Source organism: Dama dama, chromosome 12 (genome assembly GCF_033118175.1).
Source record: "Dama dama isolate Ldn47 chromosome 12, ASM3311817v1, whole genome shotgun sequence".
In the NCBI taxonomy this organism is placed as follows: domain Eukaryota; kingdom Metazoa; phylum Chordata; class Mammalia; order Artiodactyla; family Cervidae; genus Dama; species Dama dama.
Genome location: NC_083692.1, coordinates 30,570,260 through 30,589,709, shown reverse-complemented (window position 1 = coordinate 30,589,709; position 19,450 = coordinate 30,570,260). Strand labels below are relative to the sequence as shown.

Here is a 19,450-nt window from a genome sequence, read left to right as displayed (position 1 = left end):
TGCATGTGGACAACCCCATGAGTGTAACACCCCAAAAACATGGCTGCTTTAATGAGCTTGTTTGAGAAAGTACACATAAAGAACTCAAAAGAAACAAATGGTTGCCATAGCGGGCTGGCCTCTATGGTGGGCAGTTCAGCTGACCACCAATACCCAACTAGAGATTTAATTTGAGTTAGAAAGCTGGACTAAGAGCTGAAGTTAGAATACCTGTCCACTACTCTGCTAGTCTCAGGGGTGGCAGACAATTTTTGGAAGAGCAGAATAGTAAGTTGGAGACCTTAGAATGCTATTTTGGAAAGCTAGGAGATCATAAACTGCCATGGATGAAGGTCCACGCACTTGTGATAAAGCCTAATTAGGACACTCTGAGGTAGAATCTCTGGGAAAGTGAGGAGAGTAAAGAGGAGGATATTACAGTAGTTGACAATGAAATGGGCAGAATAGACCCATGCCATCCAAACTTTAATACAATGGAATATTTTTAACAGTAATTACCCTAGACTTTGAAAATAGAAAAATATACCCAAAAACTCCTAGGGGAAAATGTGCATTCATTTTCTGTCCCTTGAAGTTGTAAATTTTATCTAAAATGTAAACACCTCAGGAGATAACTATAATATCAATAAAACACTGCCCATAATTGCCTGAGACTGAACAGAAAAAAAATGAAGGCAAGTGACTATTTAAAATATAGATGACTACGGATGCTCCTTTGCTCAAAATCTAGCCCACAGCTTCCATGAGATTACTGATAAAGGGCAAATACAAATTTTAAAAGTCTTCTCCACAAATATTAATAAAAAGCTTTAACCCTTAACTTGTTCTGTCCACCAGAAATACATTTGGATTTGACTGCTTATAAGTTAGTGAGTTTTATATTGTGGTTCCTGATTCTTGGCTAAAATTTTGGAATGAAAGTTAGGGGGTCTCTGTGTCTGTCTGTATGTTGATATATGTCTATGTATATATGTTATATATGTGTGACATTTTTCTACCTCTAGAGTGTTTTGCCAAAATAAATCTGTAAAAGAGCTCTATTTTAATTGGTTTTAAGAAAAATAAACCTTACTATCAATAGTGTACTTATGTAAAAATGAAACAATTTTTTTCATCTGCTAAAAGGACAAAGTTGTTTTGGACTATTGGTCTGTTCTTAGTGGGACTATGAAAAGATTTCTTTACCTTTTAAATAATCTGCCTAGAAAAAGAGATTCTGTGTTTTATCAGAACAATTTCCTATGCTTCATATTGTTTTTATCAGGCTTTAATTATTTAGGAAAACTTAATCTTCTCTATTAAAAGAGCTATTTTGTATTTTGATTTTTTTTTCAGCTATGTAACTTTATGTATTTTCCTTTGAGGTCTTTAATTATCATTTGGTTAACCAGATAAGTAAGTATCGTTTCATGGTGACCTATGGTCTTACTCAATCAAGTGTTTTAAAACTTTTGATACTCTGGACAAACTTACCCAAATCAAATTCTAAACAAAGTCCTGCTGACCTTGAACTAACTGGAATTTTCTAGAAAGCCCTGGAACATCTCCAAGATATGTTATCTCACCTTAAAGAGAATTAAATTAATTAGGCTTATTGGATATATCAAATTACATGGGAAACACTGCCAAATAAGAAGTGATGCTAAACTTTTTATATTTTTATATAGTTTTAATAAATATGTGTTATTGGTCCCTGCAAAAGTGCTTCATCTTCAAGGAGTTTTAAGGAAGAGACTGACAAGTACAGGTTTCTGATAATTAAGATCAATTTGCGTTCAGAAGGAAGGGATAAAAATAGACCTTCCAAATGCTTCCTTAAGGCTACCTACTCAGCCCCACAATACGTTACAGGATGGCAGCCCAAGATATGTCTCTGTTCTCCTTCCCCACTATAGTAGAATGGGCCCATTACATTGATGATATTATGTTAATGTGTGAAGACTTGCCACTGTTGCAGGAGACTTTGTAGACTTTGCTAGAACATCTGTGAGGTAGAGGGTGGGTGGTGAACCCATAGAAAATTCAAGGCCCAGGCACTGCCATAACATTTGGGGGAGTCATTTGGTTGGGTAAGATAGGCATTATCCTAGTAGCTGTGATTGATAAGGTGAAAGCCTATCCAACCACTAAGAACATGAAAGGTGCAAGCTTTTATAGAAATTTGGAGGTCTGGGTTTTATTCCTTACCTGGCAAAGTGCCTCCATCTTTTGTACTGTCTGGTAAGAAAGGGCATGTATGGGATTGGGAATGAGAGCAACAATCTACCTTTGAAAAGACAAAAATACTAGTAAAGCAGATTAAAGCTCTCGGCATCTCTGATGCAGAGCTGCCATTTGAGTTAGATATATCTGCGACCCCGGAAGTTTTGGGTTGGGTGCTGCAGCAGATACAACAGAATAAGAAAGTATCTCTAGGATTTTGGCTCAGCTCTGAAAGCAGGCAGAAACCCAATATACCCACCCCACCCCCAACACACACATAGAGCAACAGCTCCTGATAGTGTATACAGTTATCCTCAAGGTAGAGTCTTTCATGAAAGAACAGCATATCGTGATAAGAACTTCCCTCCCTATCAAAGGGTAGAAGGAGAGTATGTTCCATCAACCGTCTTATGTTACGGCTCAGACTCCCACTTTGACTAAGCAGCATGCCTATATGTAGCAGAAGAGCACCCTGTCTGTCAGCCCACTATCTCTAGAAATACAGGTGCTACTAAGTCCTCTAGAGTATGAAGATGCTCTGAATGCCTCCATTCCTATCCCCGTGGCAGCCCCTGCAGGCTGTAGAGAGGGAGTGGAGGAAATTCCTGATGATATCTGAAATACAGATGCCTGGAAACAGAAACAAACCATAGCAGCCAGTGAGACGAACTCAGAGCAGTTTGGCTGGTGATCACTCATAAACTCTGATCACTAATCCTTTGTACTGACAGTTGGGCTGTTATAAAAGCATTAATCCCTATGACTTGGACAATGGAAAGCTAAGGAATGGATGATCATGTAAAAGTCCTCGTAGGGTCAGGATACGTGGGAAGACTTTTGGGTTAACCTGGAAAAGCTCCAGGGAATCATTTCTGTCTTCCGCATGCTGGTTCACAAGACACTGACACATCCGGGCAATCTGGAAGATGATGTCCTAGCTCAGGTACAAGCCCTCGCAACCAACCCTTCAATATATATGGCAGATTGGTTGAATAGAAAGAGTGACCGCCTTCCATAGCATATGGGTGGTATGGCATACTGTCAAGGTGTGCTGGATAGCCCTTGAAATACAGTGACTTGGTTAATGCAGTAACATGTCTTCTGTGTTTTAAACACCCCCAAGGCAATTACCAAAGGACTCTAGGGCCATGTACTGAAGTTCCCAACCAGTGAGGAATTGGTAATTGATTATATTTGCCCACTCCCTCCAACTGAGGGTTCTAAATATGACTTGGTTTGTGTGAACACTGCATCTGGCCTAACTGAAGGTTTCCCCTGCTATGGCTCAAACCAGGCTGCTACCATTAGAGGATTAGAGAAGCTGAGTGCCATGTACAGATACCTTCATTAAACAGACAGTAATTGGAGGTCACAATTCAAAGGTTATGATATACAAGACTGGGCAAAAGAACATGACATTGAATGGAAGTTTAATCTCCCCTATAATCAGCAAACAGCATAGTTCATAGAAAGGAAAGATAGGATATCAAAGAAGCAAATTAAAACAGTATCAGGTAAAACCACCTTGACTTTAATACTTTTGAATGATCAACCAATAGGGTCTGTTGTCCCAGGGACTCCTGCAGGGATACTCAATATTATAAAGATACAAAAGTTGCAGGAAACAGACATTGCCTGACTCTCACCATGGATTAATCTACTGTGCTGCTGAAAACTCCAAAGCCCCTATCTTGCCTGGGAAAGGCATCATCTACTATAATTTGCAATGGATGGCCAGTTACCAAACAAGCCACCTCCATGCTAGTGAAACCCCTTGCTGGCCACTCAGGGAACTCTTTCTTTGGAAAAGAGTGGCTGTGTAAGATCATAAGAGCCAGTCACAAGGGGAGGAGTGTTGGAGGAGGTCATTGAGAGGACATGACTACCAGCTGACCCAGGAGCTGCAGCTGCTAAGTCACTTCAGTCGTGTCCGACTCTGTGTGACCCCACAGACGGCAGCCCACCAGGCTCCCCCGTCCCTGGGATTCTCCAGGCAAGACCCAGGAGCTAGACCCAGGCAATCAGAGGCTCCTCACCTCCTTCCTGTCTTTGGAATGAATGCTCTGCCCACCATTCCCACAGTGGGAGCTGTTTTCATGGATGTAGCCTTAAGAGAGTAAGGTGTTGTTGAGACCATCTAGACCAAATACATGACTGAACCCAGTTAAGACCTCTATATAAACTTTAAGATTTGGCAGGCAGATGCAGAGATCTACTCGCCCTGTGGTCAACCAAGACAAGTCTTATAAGTAAGTTCGCTTATTAAACCTGCCACCTACCAGTCTGCAGCGGTCTACCTCTTTCTTCGGTCTCTCCCTGACTCCAAATATGGGGCCAGTTAGCAAAACAACACAATTCCATGAAAAGTCCACTGGAAGCTGAGGTTGTGATAAAGACTTGACAAAACTGACCTTATATTCACAAATGGCCTAAGAATTTTTCTTTAAAAATACTGAAGAATAACTTGCCTTATCAAATATTAAAATGTATCTGAACTATGGTAGTGGAACCACAGGAATAAATAGACATATCAATGAAAGAGAACAGAAAGCCCAAAAGAATACTTCTGTATATATAGAAATTTAATACATGATAAAAGTGGCATTTCAAATCTGTGGGAAAAGAATTATCAATAGATAAATAACAGCAGGATTCAGAGGTGGTAAAACCAACTCTGGGAAATATACAACAGAGGCACTTTTCAATCCAAGAACTCTCTTAGAGCCCTGGTTTTAATCTCTAGACAGTCTCCGGATCACTTCATTATCTCCAACTCAAATCTCTACTCATTCTTAAAGGCCCAAATCAAGAGTCTTCCTTTCCTGTACAGTGATATATTCATTCCTATCTTCTTCCAGTCTTGCAAATCTTCTTGGTACCTTAGGCAACCCCACCTGTAATATTCTGAAAACAAGCATAGTCTAGATACACCCAGGTCAAGCTAGACTGCCAGAGAAAGAAGAGAACCCCGGCTATCAAAACTCAGGTCTGGAATGGAAGGAGGTTACCAGGACATTCTGAAGCCTTAGGTGAATTAGCTGAGAAGCAAGAGAAGGAGGAAGAAAAGTCACAGAGAAAAATTTATACTCTTATTGAAGAAAGAAAGTGCTAGAAAGATAATGGGGCCAGGTATAAAAGGGGTTGCATTTCTACTTTTTTTGGTCTATGGAAGGAAGGAAGGGAGAATGGATAGATGGAAAAAAGGAAGGGAAGGAGGGAGGGAAGGAGGGAGAAAGAAGGAAGAATTAGAAAATGATTTGAAAGGGGAAGGGAAAACCCTGTTAGAGTCCAAATTGACATGAGACCACAAAACAAACCCAGATGGATTAAATTTTTTTAATTTTTTAATCTAGAAAGAGGAGAAGAAAATACAGGTTATTTCTATAACTTGGAAGGGAGACTGTACTAAGTATAACACCTGAGACAGAACCAGATTTGATAGATCTGACTATGTGAAAATTATAAAAACTATAGGGCAAACACCACCATAAAGTTAAAAAATAAGTGAAAAAGCAGGAAAAAATATTTATAATATATGACAGGAAAAAATGTATCCTTAATGTTGGAAGAAATCTACAAATGAGTAAAAAGAACAAATATCCCAAATCAAGGATATAATTGGGAAATTCTCAAAAGAAGAAATATAAATGACCAAAAAATATGTAAAACTGCATAATCTTATTAATAATAAAAGAAACAGCTATTTTGAAAAAGTGAGAAACCATTTTTCACCTATCAATCTGCCAAAGATTTAAAAGAAGATTAATGGCCGGAGTGTAGGGGAAAATGGCACTCACACCATATGGATAGATGGAAAAAATTGATAAAAATCCTTTTGGATGACAATTTGGAAACAATTTTTAAATATGTAAACCCTTCAATTCATTCATCTTACTTCCAAGAATTTGAAGGAAATAATGGACAATACATAAAGATGGTCATTCCTTCACTGTTTTTAATGGTGAAAAACTGGAATCAATTTAAAGAAATATCAATAGGGACTGGTTAAATAAGTTACAGTATATATGCTGTGGAATACAATACAGCCATTCAAAATGATAACATATATTTATTATCAGGAAAAATGTTCATAAAATGTTATGAAAAAAGAAGGCTATAAAGCAGTATGAATAATATGACAGCATTTTTATCAAAAGAAAAAAATCTGTATCTCTGTGTATAGAAAAAAAAGTCTATAAGGATATGCACTGAGCATTAATAGTGATTTATCTATGGAATAAAGATATTACAAAAATCTTTCACTTTTGACTGTATAAGTATACAGATATTTATTGCAGTGAGCATATATTGATTTATAAAGAGAAAAAAACACAAAAGGTACTTCTAGTAGGGGAAAAAGTTAGCACTCTAGATGAGGAAAATACATGAGAAAAATATCTAAATATCAACAAATGAACCATAACAGAGGGATAGAATGGAGAGGAATACGTGTGTCTGTATGTGTAAGTAATTATTGATAAATAAGCGTTCTGAAAATATAAGGGACACACTACAAGCAGAACTCTTAAGTACTACACCATTTCAAAAAACTTTCAGGTTGGGGTAACAGAGAAAGAAGAAAGTGACGAAGTTAAAATACTCTCAAAATCTAATCCTATCTGGATGGCGAGAACAATGGGGAAAGTGATGCCATGGTAGGAAGAACAGTGCATCTTGATGCAGAAGATATTAAGTGTCCTGTTTATAGGCAATAATAGAGTCATATGTAACAAGAGAGCAAGAAAAAGGAAAGATAACAATTGATGAACCAGAAAATACTGTAGAACTTCTAAATTATTATTTCAACTCACTGAAATGAAGAAAAATAAACTGCAAATTTCTTCTTATATCTATGAATAATACTTCAATGTAGTACCATAACATGTTTTCACTCTATACTAAACACATGCAGAGAGGGTTGGAATCGTCTCTTTTATCTTATCCCATGAGATAAATCTACTACTTTTGTTGTTCATTTCAATTAATGGCTTAAGGGAAGCTTTACAAGTAAAGTTCAATATGAAAATGAAATTAATAAAAATTCTTTGCTTAGGAGTTTGTCAATCTTGACACTGTATAATGTTGAGGTGAAAGTCTATAATTTTTTTTTAAAAAAAGCAAAAAGGGTTATTTTTCTACTTGCAGATTGACTACTTAAAACTTGTTCTCTTCTTTTAATTTACTTTCAAGAAACATTTGAGACTAGCATATTTGTCATAAAAGGGGATGTGGTAGGCCAAAAAAAAAAAAAAAGCCCCTCAAAGATATATTTACCTCCTAATGTCTAGAATCTGTGACTATCACCTTTTATGGCAAAATATGTGATTAAGTTGAGAATCTTCAGAGGAGTTTATAATCCTGGATTATAAGGTAGGCCCTAAATGCAGCCACATGCACGTATAAAATATAAGCAGAGGGAATTTTTACAGAAGAGAGCAAGGTCAAGAGGAGAGGGAAGGGAAGAGATGGGCAAAGAAGAGAAGAGGATGCGCAGAAGAAGGCAGAGGTCAAACAGATGCAGCCACAAGCGGAGGAATGCCAGAAGCCACCAGAAGCTGAAAGAGGCGAGACATGGATTCTCCCCTACAGTCTCTGAAATGAGCACTGTACTTGATTTAGACTTGTGGTCTCCAGAACTGTGAGAGAATAAATTTCTGTTGTTTTAAGCCACCCAGTTTGTGGTAACTTGTTATGGCATCCACAGGAAACTATTAAGGTTAATATCAGGGCAATTTCATGAAAGCTATCTATTGACTTCTTTAGACTAATTTACTGCAAGAAACAGTGAGTGGTCTACAGAACAGGAAGGTATATTTCAAAGCAATCTATCATTTGGAAAGTTTCAAGAGACCTAAGCAGAACACCAAAGGATGACCAAAGCAGAGACCAAAGACAAGATGGAAAGTGAGACATCACTAATATAGAGGGTCAAACTAATAGATTAAATAAAGGGTTTTCCACAAGTAGGAAACATGTTGGAAATTTACTATGAGCCAAGCACTAGGCAAGGAATGGTTATTCATATCTCATTTAATCCCTGCAACTATTCTATATGATAAGTATTAAACAGTTTATCCAATAAGGAAACTGAGGCCTAAAACCATGTGGTTAGTTCAGTGATTTAAATTTTCAAGAGTCCTTGTTGTTTCTACTATTTTATCTTTCATAAAGTTTAGCTTAAGAAGCATCAGTTCCCTAAAACATCATTATATTAACACTATGCCCCTTTTCTCTTAGAAAACCACTCCTATCCCCCATCAACTTTCAGAAATGAACACTTTGTCTTTGTCAACCTCACAATTTAACAAGGCTTAGTTTAGTGAAAAGGTATTTGGCAATGGAGACTTGGGGAGCAGAAAGAAGGAGTTATGGAGTCAGAACAAACAGAAAAAGAGAAAATAAACATGAATTATTAAATACAGAGAAGGATAATCATTGGGAAATATGAACCTTTTGAGTCCATAAAAAGGATAAACAAGGATAAAAAGATGGTCAAGCACAAAAGAGATGAGAGGGGTAGAAAGAAAATTTAACTAAATGAAGATTAAAATTAAATATTAAAATTCAAAAAAATCAGTTCAGCCTCAAATTTTAATTGCTGTAAAGACAGAGTCTCTTGCATTAATTTCACCAAAACCTAGGAATAATAGGGAAAGTAAAAACAGATAAACTACAAAACAGAAAAAAGAGATTAAAATTCCATAGTTTGAAGGAACTAAATCTACTGTTAAAGGACATATGCACACATTTCTCTGTCTCTTAATTTTTTCCAAATCTACTCTCACTATCTGCCTATATAATTCCCTGCCAGAGCTTTGCAGCTGGTCCCCACTGGGGCTTAAGCAGACTCCTCTCTGTGTTTCCATTTAAAAATCTTTATTTCAATAGTGGGCCTAGAGCATCTGCACTTCCAAAATTACCACACAACTGATCCAAAATGATTGAAACAAAATTGGTTTCAAAAATTGCCTTAGGCTGAAAAGAAGATGAAGGCTAACATTTCAGACCTAAAGAAACATTTATCACAATTCTGTGGTCTGTAATAGACTTCTGTGGTCGTAATAGAAATGTTGGCAGCTTGTTAATTATAGAAATGCTAGTGAGCATCACTGTTATTCTTTTGAAAGACCTGACAAAACAGTTTGGAGGTTTGTTTTTTTTTTTTACTTAAACCAAGCCTTATAGTACCTCAAGTCCAATCTCTACTCCCCAAGAGGCAGGATTCAGTTCCATTTTCCTGCTAGTATACAGTGTGATAACTCAGAGAAAGGTCTTCCATAAATCCAGACTCCAACATTCCTGTCCCACAAGGAAGATAATTGAAATCCCAGAATCACATTTGAGATTCAAGGCTTTTTTAGGGTTTGCAAGAGTACACTATTTGAAAAGACCCAGAATAGTTTCAATCTCTCTGAGATCCATGAACTAGAGTGCATCAAACTTTGAGAGTCACAACTCCATGAAATAGCATAGGACTATACACATGGCAGCCACCAATAAACATTCATGTGATTCAGGTCCTCATCCTCAAACTCAACAGCAATTAGACCACCTTCCTTCGGTAGGGAGAGCAAAGTACATGATAAATAGAGGATTAAATCTGTGTTTTAAACACACCTCTGTCACTGTCTAGCTGTATAATGAAAGCAATCATTTAAACTCTTTGTTCTTCCTATTTTATTCACTTGTAAAATGCAGAGGGACTGAGCAATAGCTTCAATCATTGCTGTCTGTCCCACCAGTTACTAAAAGAACACAGATTCCAACATGATAGAAACAAAACCCCACTTTCTCCAGAAATATTTCTAAATTTATAAGTATTCAGTCACCATAAGTATCATTTATTATAAATGTTTAAAAGAAACAAAATTACAGTAAGTCTTTAGGAATAGATTTTATCAGTGTGGCCTAGACTTAAGGTGAAATAAAAAGGGCACTAACACCTTTAAAAGTGCTTCAACTCCAGAATAAACAGAATTTTAGCAGGTTTTGTTTGTCAGTGCCTAGTTGATTATTTTGAGTTCCTTTGAAGCAGGGTTTCTTAACAGCGACACTATTTTTTTGTTGGTGGGAGAGGGCCATGCTCTTCATTGTAAGACGTTTAGCAATATCTCTGGCCTCCACACATTAGATTACACTTGTGACAACTAAAAATGTCTTCAGACATTGCCAAATGTCCCCTGGAAGCAGGGAGTATAATTGCCCTCCTGAGATTTGCTACATTGGAGGGTAGCAAAATATGCAAGTTATATGCCATAAAAATTATATTTTTAATGTAATTCTTTCAAAGTATTTTCCGCTAATGAACTGGATTAACTCAGAGAATTCAAAGTATTTATTGGAGGCTAATGCTCCTATTTGATTTTACACTGTTTGGAAGGAAATTATTATTTGTTACACATATAATACATGTAATTAATATGTATACATGACATATAATACACACAGTTTAATGTGAATAGTGTTTGACTCATGCCAGAAGACATAGACTGATTTACACTCTTTCACTTCATTGAATTATAAAGTGTCTACGTGTATTTTGGAAAGATACCTTGATCTTGGATTCGAAAATGGCCAAAAATAACCTGCTGGTAAAAAATAAAATAAAATAGAAAGCTCTAGTAGAGAATTACAAATTAATTATTCTTTCATTCATTCAACTAATGTTCCATTACTGTTAATAAAGAGTTTATAAATGACACGCTAGTTACATTTTTAAGAATCAGTCCTTCACATAAGAACCCATTGATACAGAGCCCTAAGTAAGCTATGCTGTGGTGTGGTTAACCTCAAGATTTAGATTTACCCTCACAGAAGCATAAATGTGAGAAAAGTGAATTTAAAACCATAGCTTAAATAAGTGGTATAACTTGTAATATACTCTCTGGCTTAGATACAAATTATCATCCAAACACCTAGGAGCAACTACAAACTTGGAGGTCAACACAGAGTTGCATTGTCAGCTTAACATTTTAAAAAACCATTACTGATAATTAATCGATACCTTTAAATGGTGCATTTTCCCACATTTAAACTCATAAATATTTCCTTCACTTAACAACACCAGAAATTTTGCATCATTTAAAAAAATAGATGGTGAATAATTATGCAAATAATAACAAAAAAATCCCAATTTCTTAAAATTAGATCAACATCTTTTATTGTAATACTTTTTTGCCAGTTAACTTTACAGCACTGGGCAATCTACAAAACATTTCTCAAATTGTGTTTTTTCTTAGGAATACACAATAAAAGAGGCATCTCAGTTCTTTGTTACAAGGTGCAAACAGGAAGGACAGGAATGCATGAAAGATAGCAATCTATCTTGGGAACTTATTAGGATAGTTGGTACTTTAGAACTAGGATACTAAATTAATTTCATAATCTGGAGATCTGGACCACCAAATACATAAACAAACATATATTTATATTTATGTATATGGTATCTGAAAATCAGAATACTAAGTGCATGAATAGGTGAGTATGAAATTTTAATACTGTAACTTTAAAGACAGTAAACTGCCTTTTAATCTTAGATTTTTTTTTTTTTTTTAACATTATTCTCATCTATCTGCAACACAAGGCTTTGAGGCCCAGGAAAGGGAAACAAAGATCTCTCCCCCCAAAGTCAAAATGGACATACACAAAAGGCTGGGACCTCACTGTCAGTCAGTCTGTGGTTCTCACATGCAGCACAAAAGTCTTTATGAAGGAATTCAGATGCATTCAGTTACTATATCTGTAAAATCCCTGACTATGTGAATTGTACAGGAAAGAAAACAAAGACATCATTTATTTTACAGCTTGATTTACGAAAGGTCAAAAATAAGAAAGACAAAACAAGACAAGAGATTAGAAACTAGACGTAAGAATGTATTGATCTCTACACACTGGTCTCCACTGGTAAATCTTTCAGCAGAGTGGAACCTGGGCTCCAAGTGTTCCTCTACTCTAGAGAGCAAAATCTTAGAAGGGGCACAACAAGGGGAGACGGGTAAGTGCAAGAAGTCCCAGACTGAATTCTGGAGATTTCTGGTATGAACCTCACAGCTCCCTGGAGGCACTTTGCCCTGTTGCCTCGCACTGAACAATTAGACACAGAATTTTCCCCGGGGGTGGGAGCAGGGCATTGTCTTCTACACGCTTTTTCCAAAATTTTCTCTATAAAGTGAGTCTTGAGTTTGCAGAAGAATAGCCATCTAGGGATTTCCGGCGAGAATCCAAGGCCTCTCAAATCTACTACTAGCTGCAAACCAACCACTGAAAGTTGCAAACCTGCCCAGATGGGCCCAAAGGCTGCTGCTACGTCTTCCAAGTTTCCCGGTCAAGCACATAATAAAAATGGGTAGTGAGTTGCCTGCAAGGTTGACGCTAAGTTCCAAAACTGGTAAAACTCTTTCCCTCCGCAAAATTAAGAAAAGATTCAGTCTTCACCTAGCAAACCCGGAAAAGTGCGCTTCAGTCGTGGAGTGGGGTCATCCTCCTCACAGCGGAGTTATTTCTAAGGGAATCCTTGCAGCTTCTCTCATTTTCAGGGATGAGGGCTCACAAATTCCTTCCGTTTGTCCCTTCCCAGAATGAAGCTGATGCACGAATACGCGATCGCAGTGTGCCCTAAAGAAGTTTATTTCCCTTGAGTTAATAAAATTAAGCGAAGTCCCCTGAGATGGTGAAGATAGGATGTCCAGACCGTACACCCGGACCTCCAGACACTTCTGAGAACTCGCGCGCCCCGGCGCCCAGACACCGCGTCAGGCGGGGTTCGGACTCCGCGGCTGCAGCCAGCGCCCTTTTCCCCACCCTCCACCGTGGCCAACCTAGGCTTTCAGTCTCATTCGCTCGAGAGCCCCAGACGCGCAGAAGCCAGAGGGGACATCTGAAAATAAGGGTTTCCATTTTCTGAATAGGGCACCCAGGCTCCGAAAATTACAAGACTTGCTCACAAAGACCTAGGGTACGAAGCGGAATTCACCACTTTCAAATTATGCAGCAAAAATGCGTGCGGAGGCGCGGTCCCCTGGGGCACCCACAGCTTCTGCTCGCCCTCAGCGGCTCGGTACAGAGTTTGGGGCTTCCCTCGGGGCTTCAGAGCCGTAAGGTCCCGGGCACCTTCTGCTGCTTCTGCACGCGGAAGGCGATCTAAAAGCGATCGGCTGAGGAGAGCCCAGAGGGGAGACACCCCGGGAGGGAAAATTAGGAAACCTCTGCAAACGGGAGCGAGGGAGTGCTTTTCTTTCCAATCCTGGAGTGCCGGGAAATAGCCCTCCTGGGGTTCCGCTTCACCCCTTCCCCGCCTACCGGGTTTTCTACACTGCGCACTGTTGGCCCCTGTTTACAATGTTTCTCACTAAAAGCTTTCCTTGCGGCGGATTCGGAAGTCTCCTCAAGCTAGAGAAGATTTGTGCTTTGACATTATCCTCATCACCCTCTCTATTTTGCCCCTGCCCTGTCGGATTCCATGAAAATAAGCTCTTAGAAAAGAAAGTCTCTCCATTGAGGCGGCTGGCAATCTCACAGAAATGATGTAAATGGTTGCAGGGCTTTTTTTTCTTCCCCTTTGCTTTTTTTTTTTTTTTTTTTTTTTGAGTGAACTGTGAAGATCTGTGAAAATAATATCAGGGTTTTCCGTCAGAATGAGCTTTGCCCTGCACTCAGGCGTAGCATGATCTGACCCGACACCTCCAACCATCTGTGCTATCTATCTGCCTTCTGATTTACCAAAGCCGTACAAGCCGCATACAAATTGTACTTGATACTAAAGAAAAGACAGCCGGGCCCAGTCCAGTTCGGCAGTGAACATTCCCATCTGATTCCTTTCTGGGGATGGACCTCCAAAGATGGTTTTTCCTGGCGTTTTCGCCGGATTCCCCTCTCCCAATTATTTTCTTCAAACTAAAACAAGCCCCTATTAAAAGCCAGGTGAGATAGTAGTTACTTTTGACCTACTTCTCAGAAAACGGTATGATGAAGATGTCAACTGGGACTCAATAAAGTTATCAATTCAACTGCTGGCCCCAAGGCAGAGCCGCCAAGAAGGCCCTTCCTCTCTTGATCCTTGAGGAAGGATCAGTGCTCAACGGCTTAAGAAGCACTTTCTGCAATCCGTTCTCTATTAGTGTGGTTCCCTCTTCTCTATTTTACTTTTGCTGAATTACTGTTGGGCCCAAAGGCCAAGGTTAGATAGTCTATCCCCAGCTCAAGAGTTAAATATTCTAACAGAGGGTATGGCAAAATTAGCCTGCAAGAAGAGCAAATCAATACTTTTTAAAAAGGTCTTTGAAATAAGCTTTTAAGTTGCTGTCCTGACCTACCAGTGACTTCTCACTCTAGATGTGGCTATGCTGCACATTTGTTCAAGTCCATTAAACTGGGGAGAAAAACTGAAAAGTATAAACTTGGGGTGTGCAGCACCCCTTTTGTTGCAAGAGCTTCACTTCATGGTCAGGGCCTGGGTTATCAGAAGTGAGAGTGTCCTAGCTCGGATTTTAAATGATTTTAGGAGGCTTTTGAAGGTGATGGGTTTTGAGTCCAAACTGACCTCTTCTACAGGCCCCGGGTCGGTTCGTTCTGCTTCAGATTTGGTTCCCACTCGGCTGCTTTGGCAGCTGGAAAGGCATGCCGAGATGGGTGCAGGCAAGAAAAGGGAATGATCCACTTCCCCACCCTCCCCTTTCGTGTTCCCCTTCAAGGTTTTCTGTTTCGTTATAACTAAATTTAGTGAGTTCTCTCAGAGGATTTCGTTTTGGCCCAGTCCTCTTTGTCCTCTGGAGGCCTCTTGACCCAGGCAGTGCCTCGCCCCAAAGTGGATTCCTGCAACATCACCGCCTCTTGCGGGGGGTGGGGATGGGGGGTTGCGGGGAAGAGGGAGGAACAGGGCTAGGGGTGGTAGCGAAAGGCTGCGGCTCGGCTCGCGCTTTCTCTCCCATCCACTGGCACATCTTTCCCTCCTCCAAGTTCTGCAAAATACTGCGAAGTCCACCGGAGAACGGCGGGCGCTGTCGAGAGCGGGGAGGTGCTGAAATGGCCTGGGCGCTCCGGTCGCAGTCTTGATTGGCAGAGCCGGCCAGTGACTGACAGGGGGTCTCCATGGCGCCCGCGCCGCCAATCCGCCCACCCCAGTAGCGGCGCCGGCTAGCTGGCCTGCGTGCCCTAACGGAGCCGAGCCGAACCCGAGCTGCGGAGTCGGCACCTCCTCCAATCCCTCCCGCTCGCTTGCTCCCCGCGGTTGCGCCGCTGCCCTGGCGGTGCATCCCGGTTGCCCCGAGCCGCTTTCACCAAGGAGAGCCTGGCGCACCCGGCCGGGCCCGCGGGCATCTGCTGCGTGTCCCGCTCCGGACTCAGCGCCTCCGCTGTCGCCGGCGCTGCCTCGATGTTCCAGCTGCCTATCTTGAATTTCAGTCCCCAGCAAGTGGCCGGGGTATGCGAGACTCTAGAGGAGAGCGGCGACGTGGAGCGCCTGGGTCGCTTCCTCTGGTCGCTGCCTGTGGCCCCTGCGGCCTGCGAGGCGCTCAACAAGAATGAATCCGTGCTGCGCGCGCGAGCCATCGTGGCCTTTCACGGTGGCAACTACCGCGAGCTCTACCATATCCTGGAAAACCACAAGTTCACCAAGGAGTCGCACGCCAAACTGCAGGCGCTGTGGCTCGAAGCGCATTACCAGGAGGCTGAGAAGCTGCGTGGACGGCCCTTGGGGCCGGTGGATAAGTACCGAGTGAGGAAGAAGTTCCCGCTGCCGCGCACCATCTGGGACGGCGAACAGAAGACACACTGCTTCAAGGAGCGCACGCGGCACCTGCTGCGGGAATGGTACCTGCAGGACCCCTACCCCAACCCAAGCAAAAAGCGTGAGCTCGCCCAGGCAACCGGACTGACCCCTACGCAGGTGGGCAACTGGTTCAAAAACCGCCGGCAAAGGGATCGGGCAGCTGCAGCCAAAAACAGGTCGGTACCTATAGACCTCCGAGCCTTGAACTCACCGGGAGGGAGCCGGTGACCGCACCCCCGGCGCCCTTACCGAAGGCCTGGAGCCTTGGATTCCGTAGGAATTGGGATGGGATGGAGGTCTTCGGTGTGAGCTCACTGCGTTCTGGGCTCCTGGGTGGGGGTTTCCTCCCGGGCTCTGGATTACCCACCCTTTCTGTCTGGTTTTCGCCGCCTGGGGGTCGCTCCTGCAGCTGGTTCCAGTCACCATACCAAGGCTACAATGAGAGGGAGAAAGAAATAAAAATTAAAACCCCAGAAACAACTAGAGACCTCAAGGCCCAAGGTTAATTCTTGTCAGCCTGGGCCCAAGCTCCTATTATTTATTAGGTGAAGCCTGGCTTGTTAGCAATGAGGCAGTTTAGTGTTGTCATTTTAAAGTCCAAAGGCCTCCTTCTCTAACGCTTTGAAATTTCTAACTTATGTTTTAAGAAGTGGAAAGTCGAGTTCTGCTCTTCCTATGGGTGGGCAGCCCTGTCTCAAACAGCAAACTACTTGGCAGAGGTTTTTCATTCCCCAGTGTGTGGATCTCAAATAGTTTGGCCAAGAACCCAACCTCTTCTCCCAGGCCCAAACCCTCCTGGGAACCATCAGGCTGCCCTTTTTGCTTCTAGTTTGGGGCAGACTTGGCCTCCGGGGTACCGGCACAGAGGTGCGCCCAAGGCAGACAAGCTGGGAAAGGGGTCTCCTGGCCCAGAGTCTCATCTGTCCTTGCCACTGATGTCTCATTTATCCTGACAATATTGTAAATTTCCCAAAGGTGACCAACAGCCGGGAATGACCTTGTGAGCACAGCATCCCAAAGAGTGGGAGACAGGGAGCCAAGGAAGGGCTAAGGACGATGGAGCGACCGCAAGGCTCCCAGAGCAGTGGCCAAAGGCCTCCTGCCCAGCCTCTCTTGCCTCCTCTTATCAGTTTTAACTGCACGGGTCAGAGGGAGAGGGGCTGACTGCTGGGCTTAAGGGATGTGGACCCAGGGGTGGGAGTGGGCGGGAGGTCAGTGGCTAGTTTTGCGCAGTGACCAGTTTCTTTTCCTTCCCGGTAGACTTCAGCAGCAGGTCCTGTCGCAGGGGTCCAGCCGGACGCTAAGAGCCGAGGAAGAGGGCACGCCCGAGGTGCTGGGTGCTGCCGCCAGCCCGGCCGCCAGCCTGTCCAGCAAGGCAGCCGCTTCGGCCATCTCCATCACTTCCAGCGACAGCGAGTGCGACATCTGAGTTGCCCACCGATTATACTAAGAAACAGAATTCGGCGTTTAAAAAACAAAACAAAACAAAACACGAGACAAATAAAATGAAAGAGAGAAAGGATGAGAGACCAAGCAAGCCAGCGAATCAGGTGGCCAGGGACCCGCGGGCTTGGTTGCCATTGTCCGCCCTACGCCTGACCTGCTCCACCGGCGCCATCCGGCCACTGCCACAGGGGCCCGCGGTGAGGCCCGACCCAGTTCCACGTTCTCCTTGCTTTGCTTTTTCCCAAGGATTTTGTTGCAAAGATGCCTCCAGAACCCGAACTGCACGCTGAGCGCCTCCCCTGAATCTCCCGTGGGTATTTCACCTCAAAAGGACACTATTATATATGTATAACTTTTGCTTTAAAGTTTTTTTTAAAACAAAACATATATATGTTGTTTATTTACTTATTTAAGAGACTGCGTGGTAGGTTTCTCTGCATGGAGAGAATTTGCTGTTTCAAAGGGCGCAGGGTGGAGCCAATCAGCTGTGTGAAGAAACCAAACAATAAAAACCTGGTGAGCAACCTTTCTTAAGGGAGCTGCTCTCAGATTCCTAAAAAGAAAACTGAGAGATCATTCATCTTCACCAGGCAGGGGTCCCTGTGCAATGGTCTCAGGAGAGTCTTCTCTGTCTTTTGCCTTTTCTGATGTTTCCTGGTATATTTTTAAAACAGTCCAAGGTAGGTACATAACCACTTCCTTGTCAAATTGTATGCATGTGTGTATGTACGCATGTGTGTATGTATGTATGTAAATATGTATGTATGTGTGATATACATAAACCTACAAATTGGCAACATAATCACCCCCTGTAAGGCAACTCCCTATGTTCCCAGAACAAGTAACTAACTATGGCTTGTCCACTTGACAGTCACTCAGCTTTCAGGAACAATATCGAAAGCCAAACTCGACTTAAAAGTGAATTCTATTTTATGCAACAAGATTATTCCAACAGAGACTCTGCAATGAGAAAGGTTTTCCATCTCCTTTGAAGCCCCACCCGTACAAAAACGGTAGGTACTCATAATCATACAAGTGAGCATTTACTGCATTTGGGATTGAACTTGCATTAAAATAAAGACAAAAGAAGACAGGAGAGGTTGTAACAACTAGACTAGCATCTTCTCAACACAGAAGCAGGTTTAATCAAATGCATTATTTTCAACAAAAGGCATACTGAGATGGGGGAAAGGATGTAATCATGTCACATAGTGAGGTCAAATAGAAGACTGTGGAGAAAGCATTGGCAATTTAAAAAATCTAATCGTTGTATTAAACGTGAAAGAAGTAATTTAGAGCCTCATTGTCCTGTAATGGCCTCAATTAAAAATATCAAATATTGTCAAGATTAAATTTGTCCTTTCAAAGTGCGTAGGCACACAGACACACACATGCCAAAAACAATAACAACAACAACAAAAAAAAACACCTACTGTCCTTACACTAAAAAAGTAAATGCTATTCAGGGAGACTCTAAGCTTTTTCCTAGTGAAATGGATTGCATATTATAAAATTTGACATTGATCTTTAAAATCACTTGAGGTGAACTTCCTCTTGGAGCACCCTCCCCCCACATCCGCCACTGGACTTCTTTCAGTTTGCTTCAGCGTCCTTAGCAGATGCTCTTTGGTTCCAAAACCTGCTAATTTATTTGGGTAGAAGTGCCAAGGTGCAAATCAAATAAAAATAAGTGAAGTCACCGAAGACAAAAGGCAATCAAATGGCAAGATATATGGGGAAAGCTCAGGACATGAATAAGGACTGATTTTTGGTTTCTAAATCATTTAAACAGATTTGACCTCATTTGGGCTTTATAAATAGTTCTCTTTGTATACAGGGGCCCTTATCCAGAGACTTGTTGACAATCAAAACTCTCTTGCATAAGAGCTCTAAAAGAAGGAGTGAGGAAGCCTTTGTGATCAAGCTGGTGTTCTTCTAGAAAGCAGGCAAATGCCCTTCTGTGTGTCCTGAAAGGCTAGGATGGTAGAGCTTCCTCAAGGCTCTAGTTTCTTTTCTAGAGCCCCTGGAACTTCCTAG

The 19,450-nt window shown here is 41.6% G+C and overlaps 1 protein-coding gene across 1 annotated transcript; it reads left to right on the top strand.

Moving 5' to 3' along the window:
• The first annotated feature begins 15,493 nt into the window (after nt 1-15,493).
• On the top strand, nt 15,494-17,396 carry SIX6 (SIX homeobox 6). The gene is made up of 2 exons (XM_061158363.1): nt 15,494-16,143; nt 17,228-17,396. Exons 1-2 carry the CDS (start codon nt 15,572-15,574, stop codon nt 17,394-17,396), a joined length of 741 nt encoding a protein of 246 aa, XP_061014346.1. The 5' UTR covers nt 15,494-15,571.
• The last annotated feature ends 2,054 nt before the right edge of the window (nt 17,397-19,450 follow it).

Bases quoted from the DNA above. Each gene is read 5' to 3' on its own strand.
- SIX6 (XM_061158363.1), top strand. From the start codon at position 15,572: ATGTTCCAGCTGCCTATCTTGAATTTCAGTCCCCAGCAAGTGGCCGGG. The intron at 16,144-17,227 runs GTCGGTACCTAT...CCTTCCCGGTAG, and splicing joins GCAGCTGCAGCCAAAAACAG to ACTTCAGCAGCAGGTCCTGT.